This window comes from Chamaea fasciata, unplaced genomic scaffold, assembly GCF_029207755.1.
Source record: "Chamaea fasciata isolate MVZ Bird 193981 ecotype frontalis unplaced genomic scaffold, bChaFas1.0.hap1 SCAF_9, whole genome shotgun sequence".
Lineage (NCBI taxonomy): Eukaryota > Metazoa > Chordata > Aves > Passeriformes > Sylviidae > Chamaea > Chamaea fasciata.
Window position 1 is genome coordinate 31,467,433 of NW_027094094.1, and position 12,014 is coordinate 31,479,446.

Sequence of the window (12,014 nt, forward strand, 5' to 3'; positions counted from 1 at the left end):
AGACCATGGAAATAATCATCTAGAGCTCTTCTGGCTTGTTTAATGCCTAAAAATATGGTAGCATTTGAAAATTTACAGGGTGTTTCCTTTATCCTACTCTGAGTAGAATGAAGGATAAGCTGCCATGACCTGGGAATTCAGTAGCATGCTGATATCCACAAAACCTGCAGGATTTTTCCAAAGGATGTGTGTGCCCTTGGGTCTCAAAGAAGTACAACTGCCTTGAAATTGCAAGACAACCAAAATCAAAGAATCCTAAATGGGTTGGGGTGGGAAGGGACCTTTAATCCCATCCAGTGCCACCCCCTGCCATGAGCAGGGACATCTTCCACCATCCCAGGCTGCTCCAAGCCCCATCCAACCCTAGCCCACCCAGGGGCAGCCACAGCTGTTCTGGGTACCCTGTGCCAGGGCCTGCCCACCCTCCCAGGGAACAATTCCTTCCCAAGATCCCATCCAGCCCTGCCCTTTGGCAGTGGGAAGCCATTCCCTGTGTCCTGTGCCTCCATCCCTTGGAAAGTCTCTCTTCATCTCTCCTGTAGCTCCTTCAGGCACTGGAAGGTCAAAATGAGGTCACCCCAAAGCCTCTCCTCTCCAGGCTGAACGATCCCAATTCTCACATCTTTCTTCCCAGCCAAGCAGCTCCATCCCTCTAAGAAAATTTAAAAGGTGAGAGGCTGTGTAAAAGCAAGCAAGAAGCAACTAAGGAGAGGAAAAGCCTTTCTTTTAGGGAAGAAGGAAAGTCTAAACTTTTATGGATGACAGATGTTCCCGCCTTAAAATGCTTACAAATATTTGGTTTATGACCAAGAGGTCAGGCACATTTCAGATATTTGTGGCCTCTGACTGCATCTGGGAGATGTTAATTTTGTCCTGTGGGTACAAACTGTGATCTCCCCGCAAAACAAGTACAAAATCCAATCTAACACTCCCACCCACACTTGGTTTGCTGTTTGACACAAATGAAGGGCTTGGGAATACTTCCAACCCAGAGTAATAAACCCATTAAACCCCCAGTAATAAACCTATTAAACCCCTAGTAATAAAAAAGTCATGTTATCTGCCATGAGAACAATAATTCTCACCAACAGCATCATTTGGATCCTCCAGCGCAATTCCTGCCTTGAGCTGTGGGATTTGCTGGAATACTGGGGGAGTTGTCAAAATCTGGAGTTTTGTTGGCTCAAGTAGGGATTGTGGGCAACTTTTGCTCCTGAAGAAGGGAAATTTAAACTGAAGGAAGCTATTTTTGTGGCAGAGTGGTCCCTAAGAAATGTTTCAGCCTGCAGGAAAGGGGGATACCCACCATGCTCGTCTCTGATTCGGAGACAAGTAAGAATAACAGCCTTGTTTTGCTGTTTTCCAGCCCCAACATTCCCGGCACAAATCCTCAATTAACCTGCCTAAATCCTGTCACCATTGTGAGCAAGAGTTGAGGATATAATAGGAGGTTTCTTTTGCAAAGGACGATAATGATGTAATGAATATTGTTGACATTCAAGCCCTTGTCATTATATTTCAGAGTTAATGGTGCATCAGAGCTGTCTTAGTCATTCCCATCTCCCAGGACTGTGTTTTTCCTGCTGTTTGAGATGAAGGGAGATAATCTGTTAGTCTGGAACACCATTGGTTTATATTCCTGAGCGTTTCCTGCTAATGTGGGAGCAGAGCTGGTAACACAAATCTGAATTTACCTCAGCAAGTAAAGGCTGTCACCTTGTAGGTGATGACATCTCTAATAAACGTGGGATTTATTTTCTGGGAAAGAAAGCAGTGAGTCATTTATATACCCAGGTTTCCAGGTTTGTTTTGTCATGAATTAGAGATGGAAATAAGAGCCGTCCTGGAGATCTGAGGAGTCACCAGAATAACAGCACTACTTGCTCTGTCTCTTTGGATGGACACATCTTTCCTGATTCCGGATAAACACCAGGAGATGTAATCCTGGGTTCATCCCACAGTGTGGAGGGAGGGGATGCTCCCTCTCTATTCTGCTCAGGTGAGAGCCCACCTGGAATTCTGTGCACAGCTCTGGTGCCTCCAACATAAGGAGGGTGTGGAGCTGTTGGAGCAGGTCTAGATGAGGCCACCAAGTTGCTGAGGGGACTGGAGCACCTCCCCTGTGAAGCTAGACTGGGAGGGCTGGGACTGCTCTGCCTGGAGAAGAGAAGGTTATGTGGAGACCTCACAGCTCCTTCCAGGGCCTGAAGGGATACAGGGAAGCTGGGGAGGGACCCTGCATCAGGAACTGGAGTACCAGGACAAGGGGAATGAGCTCAGACTGCCAGAGAGCAGGGATGGATGGGATCTTGGGAAGGAATTGTTCCCTGGGAGGGTGGGCAGGCCCTGGCACAGGGTGCCCAGAGCAGCTGGGGCTGCCCCTGGATCCCTGGCAGTGTCCAAGGCCAGGCTGGACTTTGGGGCTTGGAGCAGCCTGGGACAGGGGAAGGTGTCCCTGCCCATGGCAGGGGTGGGACTGGATGAGATTTAAGCTCCTTCCATCCCAAACCAGTCCGTGATTCTGTGATTTTATGAGATGGACAAGGTAGAAATGGGTCAGCATTTGAGATGCAATGACACTGTGACCCAGTCTTGGAATCTCTTCTATTCCTTCTGTAATTTACTTCTTTTTGTTAGTTCTCTCCTGCTTAGTTTTTTTTTTTTTTTTTTTTTAATTTTGTTTTGGGGCGGTTTTTTTGTCCCAGTTTCCGTGGTGCCTGTGTCCCCAGTGGCCTCTGAGGGCTGTGTTACCTCCAGCAATCACTGCTGCTGTTTCTGCTGCCTCGTGTCGGGTCAGAGCAACCTCTGCAAGGCTGTGGAGAGCCTTCTGCCTGTAAATACAGCTGCAGCTTCTTTCAAGGTCTGCTGTCATCTGGTGGCCCTTTCCCTACCAAAACTTCAGGACTCTCACCATACTTTTTGTGCAAATCACTGGGGATAAGTTGTGGTGGAAAGTCTTGAGTGGGCATAGGAATGTTCTCTGGCCTCTTTTTAGTCCTGCTGTTTTCTCCTTGGCTTTGGGACTTTCTTTGGGATTCAGATTATATGGGAAAGAACTGATTCCTTGCTTTTCTCCACCTCTGTTCCTGTTCACTCATGGGATTCAGCCCTGTGTTGGTAAAGACCACATGGGATTATTTTTATTGGGATGTCACTGCTACCTGTTGTCAGGGTTGGGATAAATTCAACCAGGGCTAGTTTTTTGAAGCAGAACTTTCTGAAAACTCCCCATTTTCCACACCTCCTGTTCCCTCACTTCCTGGGAAGTCTTGTACCTGTTGATGACAGATCTGGGGGTGAAATTTGGGTTAAAGTTGCCCATTTTGGTACAAAATGATGACTGCAGAGAGGGACAGAGAGTGTCTGTACAAACAGCAAGTCCTTGTCCAAGGGGCTTCTTCCACAGGCTCTGAGAGACTCTGGGAAATTATTTCCATGTGGGAACAGTTGTGCACCCTTGAGACAGGATTCCTTTAGGAAACAGATTAAACTCTTTTTCTTTCTTATCCACAAAGAGAACATTATCTCTTCTCAAGTTTAGAGTGATAAAAATGTTAATTCTTCACCAGTGTTATGGTGGTATTAACCCAATTAGATAATTTGATTTAATAATGATGCTTTGCTTGCTACTCTTTGTGGAAATAACTGTTTAATATCTTTATCAACAATCTGGATGAGAGGATCAAGTGCACCCTCAGTCAGTTTGTGAAGTACACGGAGCCAGCTGGGCGTGTGGGTGTGCAGGAGGGCAGGAGGCTCTGCAGAGGGACCAGGCTGGATCCATGGGCTGAGGGTCAGCAAGGCCGAGTGCCGGGTCCTGCCCTGGGCTCAGCCCGGGCCCTGCAGCTCCAGGCTGGGGCACAGGGGCTGGAAAGGGCCCGTGGGGAAAGGCCCTGGGGGTGCTGTGCCAGCGGCTGGACAGGAGCCCAGGGGTGCCCGGGGGGGCACCGGGCCAATGGCCCCTGGGCTGTGCCAGCCATGGGGTGGCCACAGGCCCAGGGCAGGGCCCGTCCCCTGGGCTGGCCCTGCCGAGGGACCTCCAGGGCTGTGCCCAGTGCTGTCCCTCCCGGCCAGAGAGCCCCGGAGGGGCTGGAGCGTGTCCAGGGAAGGGAAGGGAGCTGGGGAAGGGGCTGGAGCCCCAGGAGAGGCTGAGGGAGCTGGGAAAGGGGCTGAGCCTGGAGAAAAGGAGGCTCAGGGGGGACCTTGTGGCTCTGCACAACTCCTGACAGGAGGGGACAGCCAAGGGGGGTCGGGCTCTGCTCCCAGGGAACAGGGACAGGACAAGGGGAAACGGCCTCAGGCTGTGCCAGGGGAGGCTCAGCTTGGACAGCAGCAGGAATTTCTGCATGGAAAGGGTGCTGAGGCCTTGGCAGGGGCTGCCCAGGGAGGTTTGGAGTGCCCATGGCTGGAGGTGTCCAAGGAAGGGCTGGAGGTGGCACTCAGTGCTCTGGGCTGGGGACAAGGTGGGCATTGGGCACAGCTGGGAGGGATTTTCCAGCCTCAATCATTCTGGTATTCTGTGAATGAAATCAGTCCTGCAGAACGTGGCAAAGGTGTTTTTGCCTAAGGATGTGCACAAATGAGTTCACAACCTTCATAGTCTTATTTTTAGGGACTCAGTTGCATACATTTAAAGTCATTTTCATTTCCTTTCTGAAACAAGTTGTTTGTCTATTCTAAAACATCCTTCCAAACTAACCTGATACAAATCTATTGTCTCTTGAGAATTTTTCATCACGGGTTCCAATTATAGGCGTATTTCAGATTACTCTTGGAGATTCCTATGGGGCTTTTTGGTTTGTTTGGTTTTTGTTTAGATTTGTTATTTCTGCAGGGGATGTTGGATTGATTGGAAATTTAGCCAATCCATCTGACAGATGGGGATTAGAAGGATGCTATATACCTATGGACCAGTCAGAATGAAGTTGTAGGAAGTGCTCCTTAGCACATGGGTGTTGTGCAGGGAAGAAAAATTGTGGCTTTTTTCCTTATTAGCAATTTAAATTAACTTTTAATTGATTTCTGGCAAGATAAATGGTTTCATTACCAAGCCTTACAGTGAACACCGTCACCAGAATTAAGCATTCCCAGCAACTGTTCTGAAAACAAAACATGTAAATCTCTTATGATCTTCACAGATGTCATTCATAAAGGCAAATAAATGAGAATACCTTGCTCACAGAATGCCCTTTGTTTAATTTACGTAACCTTGTTCATCATGCCCTAATTTAATTAAGAGGAGACAAAATAACAGGTCAGCATTTCAATCTGAGAGCTTTATGGAAACCTATTAATTTTGCCCATCCCTATAATTATGAGATAACAAGAATTATTTGGCTGACACTGAAATCTGAGGCTTGGTTCAGTGTGTGAGAACAAAGATCCCAACTAAAGAAATTGAGATGGTTTTCTGTGCCAATCATCAGCCTATTCTGAGCACAGAACAATAAGGATGAAATGTGATAATGTTTGGGTTTGAAGAACAGGATGAACAAAACAGAAATATTAGTACTTCTTCAGAGAGCAGCAATGAAAATATCCCTGAGTGTGACAAATGTGTTAAGTGGTAAGAAACTTTCTAATTGATGTGTCCCTTCTGTCTGTCTGTATCCATCCTTCATCTAAATTCATATTCCATAAAGATTTGGGCAGCAATGGAACACTACATCAGTGTTAAATAAAAATTCCTCTCAGACACCACCCAATCCTGAAGATCCTTCAACATTAGAATTATCAGAGGACTTGGCTCCACAAGCATCAAATTCATTTTCTGCTGAAGTTTAGAGAATCATAGGATAGAATCCCAGAACCATTTAGGTTGGAAAAACTTCCAGCATTGAGTCCTGCCTGTGCCTGATCCCAGCCCAGAGCACTCAGTGCCACATCCAGGCCTCCTTGGACACCTCCAGCCATGGGCACTCCAAACCTCCCTGGGCAGCCCCTGCCAAGGCCTCAGCACCCTTTCCCTGGAGAATTTCCTCCTGATTTCCAGCCTGACTCTCCCCTGACACAACTTCAGGCTATGGCCTCATGTCCTGTCAAAAGTTTCCAAGGCTGAGCAGGTAAATGTGCCTTTTCTTCTGAAGAAATCCAGCTGGGATCCAGTTAGCCTGGCTTCTGTTGCTGGGAATGGAGCCATTTGTTTCTGAGGGATGCTTTATCTTCAGTCAAAGCTCAGAGAGAGGCAGGCTGCCCCAGACAGCCCTCCTGGACACCACAGATTTAGCAGAATCTTTCCCTGCCTCACCTGCCTTCTCTCCTGTGGGCGCCTCCCTCGGAGGTTTTCAATTTATGTGTTAATCCATGGTTTCCCTGCTGTCTCTTCAGGCCACAGACGCAGATGCTGGGGTCAATGGGCAAGTCCATTACAGCCTGGCAAACTTCAACAACCTGTTCCGGATCACCTCCAACGGCAGCATTTACACAGCAGTGAAGCTGAACAGGGAAGCCAGGGATTACTATGAGCTCATCGTGGAGGCCACAGACGGAGCTGTGGACCCCCGGCGCTCCACACTCACCCTGGCCATCAAGGTGCTGGACATCGATGACAACAGCCCCGTGTTCACCAACACCTCCTACACTGTCTGTGTGCCAGAAAACCTCCCACCAGGAACTGTCTTCCTGCAGCTGGAGGTAAGGAAGCATCGGTGAGTGAAGGTGACATGTGTTTGTTCTACAGTGTTTGGGGTTCTTATTTAACTTGGCAGTGAGACTGCAATAACTGGGGGCAAACATTTTAGCCCAGAGCAGCTGTGGCTGCCCCTGGATCCTTGGAAGTGTCCAAGGCCAGGCTGGACACTGGGGCTTGCAGCAGCCTGGGACAGTGGAAGGTGTCCCTGCCTAAGGCAGGGGTGGCACTGGATGGGCTTTGAGGTCCCTTCCTACCCAAACCATCCTGGGATTCTGTGATCCTGGCAGTGGCAAATAGCAGGTGCCCAGGGAGGACAACTAAGACCAGATTCAGTTTCCACTGCCATTTTCCCGGAACACTGTGCTCATTTCCCATGGTTTGAACCTTCAGTGAATTTCACTCCTCGTGTCTGTCCACACTGAGTACAATTACACCAACACAACTAAACTCAAGATGTTTGCAACAGTTTGCCTTTCAAATCTCAGAGGGCTGTTTTGTGAGAATGGATTTTGTTTGATGTCCCTCTGTTCCCCGCAGGCCAAGGACGTGGACCTGGGTGCTGATGTGAACTACCGGATCCGCACGGAGGAAGCCCAGCAGTATTTTGCCCTGAACAAGCACACGGGAGAGCTGTCGCTGAGGAAATCCCTGGATTATGAATCCTTCTCTGACACAGAAGCGACCTTCACCTTCCTCGTGGAAGCCTTCGACAGCAAGGGCACGATGCCTCCTGGGCTGGCCACTGTCACCGTCAGAGTCAAGGTAAACTCCTCAGCCAGCAGCATCCTCTCCCAGTCCTGCCAGAATATTCCATCACTATGCAGTCAGGAAACACCAGGACTCTCTGCACTCCTGCATCTCACTTGTCTGAGCCTTATTCTTCCAGCAGTTTGTTCAGTTAAACACATCCTTTATAACAGCTGTACTTATTTTTCCGTGTGCAATTAGGTAGTTAAATCCTGGATTTATGAAATCAAAGAACACCTGACACAAACATTTTATCCTTTAGAATCCCTAAAGGGTTGAAATAAACCCCTCCTGGAATTGTTTGCAAAAGTAACACAATCACTTTTCAGCCCACAATTTGTAATTTTAAGACCCACTGGGGTGTGTTGAGTGCTGGTATGGCAGAGCACATCCTGGATTCCAGATTCTGCTGTTGGAAAATCCGGCTCTGCAGAGGAACAGCCTGATTTAGTGTCTTGCACCATGAACTGCAGTGAGTTACAGTCTCACCTCAGGGTTTCAGGAGCCTCCCTAGGAATATGGGGATGCTGGTGTCTGCTTGGGAATGATCCTCAAATGAAAAGTATTTGCAGCTGGGACAGCAGAACTTCCCCATCTCCAGTTGCCTGTGTCCAAGAGGAGAGGAGAGCTCAGATGCCTTAATCCTACCCCTAACATTCCAAAGGCGCAGCTCTGTCAGTCATTCTGTCCTTTTGAGTAGTTGCTTGAGTTTTGTGAACTATGGGAGAGAAGAAGCTTTAATTGCTCAGATTTTAGCAAAGGAGCAAAAATTGTATCAGGGCCAACAGCACAGCTCACAAACATTCAGTTTAAATGTGTCTGGGAAAAGTATTTGCCAGTCTGGGGCTCAGCCTTTTCTGTATCTGCAGATGCTTGAATTGCCATATGGGTTTTTTGAGTAATTCTCTTTGTCAGTCTCTACTGAGCTCACAGTTCTTCTAGGACAGTAAATGTCTCCCATTACTAGCTCTGGTGACAATGCCAGAAGGCTTCAATGATGCCTCTCTGTCTGCAGAATGTCTCAGCGTGAGGTGCAGGTCACCTGTTCCTGACTAATCTGTGCTTTTCCCCAGCACATTCCACGTCATTCACAGGAAGCAGCTTTTCCATCATTCCCTGAGCTTCTTCTGTTGGACTTCTACAGAGCAGGTTGCTCAAACCTCAAGTTGTTTTTTTTTTTTCCTAAAATAAACCTTTTCCCAGCACAGTGAATTTTTGAAAGAATAGTTTGGGTTGGTTTGGGTAGGTTTGTTGGGGTTTTTTTTTTTGGAAGGGTTTTCATGTGGGATTGTGTTCAGAGAAAAGCTGTTGTCCGTTTGATTGTGTGGTTGACTGTATTAATTAATGCCAGGGAAAATTACAGTGGAGCTCGGTGGCCTCAGTATACCAGCAGCTTCTGCACTCTCAAAGGAAGTGCCGTGGGAATAGGGAATTTAAGGAGGGGATTAATAGGATCAAAAAAATCAGTTCTTGCTCTCCTGAAAGCTCTTCCCACACATGAGCAACAAAATGGGAGCATGATGATGGTTTGGAAAGGCTGGAATACCAGACTGGAGCCAGAGATAAAAATTTTGGAGTAAAAAGGTGTTTGGCTGGGGACAGAACAGGGCCTGGGAGGGAGGACAAGCAGGGGATACTTTAGGTGAGAAAGAAAAGAAATCCAGTTTAAAGTGAATGTTTTTATACTCGGCGCCATGCTGAGTTTTGGAACAGATCAGGGGACATAATCAAACATTATTTAAGTGCTGAGATGAAGATGGTGCTTAGGTTCCAGCCTGGAGTGAGAGGTAGGACAGGGGAATTTCAAGTGGCACTTGAGAGAAGGGAGGAGGACTTGTGGAAAAAACAGATTTAATATCTCAATGTGTTGAGCAGATGTCATTAGCGGGTTATATGTCAGGGAGCAGATATTTTGAACACTGGTCACAAGAGGTGTCTGGATGGTTTAATTTGAGCTTAAAGATGAACTTCCCAGACAGAAAATTCACAGGGGTGGAGGGAGAGGGTGGAGGGTGAAGGCAGAACCCTGTGTTGTCCCTGTTTGAGGTGGGAAGGATCCTCAAGACACCTCAGAAGGCTGATCCAAGAGTCAGAGCAGCAGGAGCAGGGTGCGGAGTCTTGAAACCAAGTGAGAACAAGAACAGGCAACCCTTTCCCTCCCACTCAGCATCTTCTGCTCCCGCTGCAGGAACTGGGTGTGTTTGCTCTGAGTAGTTCCTGAGCTGTCCCTTTATTTAGAGGCTGGGCTTTGAGTAATTACTTTAATACACCGTTTGGGAGCCCAGATAGGAACTAAACTAAGTGCAGATGCCCCACAGTCCCCAGCACAAGACAAAATTGAACTAGAGGGAAGCAGAGGCAGTGCTAGGGCCAAGCTCATGTCACCATCACAGATCCAGCCCCTCCAACCCTCAGAACTTTATTTGTGTTATTACTGAGGTCTCTAGCCCTCCGGGGCTCCCACTGCTCCACTCACATTTGTCATTTCTCCCAGCCCAGCTCTTCACTGCAAGCCCTGTAATTTTTCCTGGGTAATGGAATTCTGTTAAGCAGCTATGGATGTCTGATGGTGTCGTCCATCATTCGTGTGATATCCAGCGGAATGAGCACACCCAGAGCCCCCTGCTCCTTGTGGCTGCAGGAGGGGGATGCACACTGGGCTGTTCTTTGGACTCCCAGCCCTTGGCATGACAAGTTACAAATAGTTCATATTAACCTGCCCTAGCTAGGTCGAGGCACAGATTGCGGAACAGGGCTTTCACTGCAGGAGGAATAACTTCATCTGTACCCTCACGTCGGGATGAAACAAGTTCTTGGCCTCTGCTGCAGCCAAAAGGCTCCTTGCATTGTGAGGATGTCCTAGGACTCCTTTGGCAGAGAAAGCCAAAGGTAAATCAATTAATTCATAGAAGCATTTATTTGGAAATTGCCTCTAAGATCACTGACTGAAACCATTAACCCTGCATCACTAAACTGTGTCCCCAGGTGCCACATCCACATATCTTCTGAGCACTTCCAGGGATTGTGAACCCACCTCTGCCTCTTCCAATATCTGACCACCCCTTGGGTGAAGAAATCTTTCCTAATATCCAAACTGAAACTCCCCTGGCACAGCTTGAAGTTGCTTCCTTCTGTCCTGTCATTGTTCCCTGGGAGAAGAACCCAATCCCCACCTGACTCCAGCCCCTCTCAAGGAGTCATAGAACGATAATTGCTGCATCCATTCAAGTATTTCCAAGGAGGAACAGTCTAAGTGGCACTGATTTCTTCCCACCACCTCAAACAGACCAATATTTTTCTCTTTTCCCTGGTCTCAGATTCCTTTGACTGCTTCCTTAACTTTTCCTGAAGCTGCAAGATGCCACGGGGTGTCTGGGAGGGCCGAGTTTGTTTTGCTTCTTCTTGTACCCACACACATCCCCTCGCAATGCAGATGATTCCCAATACTGGAAAAAGCAAAATCCTGGCAGTTCAAATTATTAAGATTTAGCATTTAAGAGCAACTACTGTGGTAATAGGGTTTGTCAACAGAAATAGTTGCTCTTAAGTGAGTAGTGTGTTCCTAAACACAAATATTGAGAAATTCTGTATCATGGGGCCTGTAAGCCGTCTGCATATTTTATGCTGTGTCCTCCTTTTCTTATTACCAGCATTATTTTTGTATTATTTTGCCTCTTTCTCGTTTGTAGAAGTGCTTTTCTCCTCTTTCTGGGTTGGGGATTGGTTTGCTCTGGAGTTTTTCAAGGACATGGTGTAGTGGAATGAAGCCATTGTCTCAGGTGAAGGATTCAAAGTGAGAGAGCAACGAGAATAAATAAAAAACAGAGAGTTTCAGTTCTAACAATGCCAAAAAAATGAGGATGGTGAGGGGGTAGTGAGGGGATTGAGAACTGGCTGATCACAGGGGTCGTGATCCGGGGCACAGGGTGTGCTTTGTGGCTGCCACTGGGGGTGTCCCCAGGGCTCAATACTGGGCCCAGGATTGTTTAAATTGTTCATTAATGACTGGGGAGGAACAACCCCAGGCATCAGCACAGGCTGGGGCATCCCTGCAGGAGCAGCTCTGTGGGGAAGGACCAGGGGGACACCAAGCTGTTCCTGAAGCAGCAGAGTGTCCAGGGGGCCAGGAGGCCAGTGGGATCCTGGGGGCAGCAGGAAAAGCCACACAATTAACATTTTTTTTTCCCATTTAAAGAACAGAGCAGCATCACAAAACTTACAGGAATGTTAAAAATAAATCAGCTGGATTGCCTCCAAAATATTTCTCATTTCTGGTGACACTAATGGAATAGCAGGCCTGGGGTTGGGCTACAGTGCTGGTAAACAGATTTATTTCTTTCCTTCCATCTCAAGTGATCAGTTCAATCATCTGCCAGCCATTTATTGCCTCGTGTATTCCATCATGAATATTATCCCTTAATTTATAGGATGAGCTACTTTAGGGCTTGCTGAGCACTAAATGGGAAAGGGATGCAGTTGTGCCATGTGAGCCAGGCCCTGTTCTGTGCAGCTTCAGACAAAGCCCTGTGTAAAGCAGCTCTGCACCCATTCAAAGACAGAATTCAAGGTGCCACTTTGGCCATATCGGCATCATCACAAGGGTTTGAACTCGGTGTCATTAAAGTGTGTTCATTAT

At 47.6% G+C, this 12,014-nt stretch overlaps 1 protein-coding gene across 5 annotated transcripts in view; it reads left to right on the forward strand.

The window, feature by feature from the left end:
- The window catches only part of PCDH15 (protocadherin related 15), a 300,245-nt gene that overhangs the window by 193,469 nt on the left and 94,762 nt on the right, over positions 1 to 12,014 (forward strand). For all 5 annotated transcript variants that reach the window (XM_066191711.1, XM_066191709.1, XM_066191706.1 and 2 more), the window contains 2 exons: positions 6,328 to 6,633; positions 7,169 to 7,393. In XM_066191711.1, the coding sequence (XP_066047808.1) occupies positions 6,328 to 6,633; positions 7,169 to 7,393 (531 nt within the window). The remainder of the gene's footprint in view (positions 1 to 6,327; positions 6,634 to 7,168; positions 7,394 to 12,014) is intronic.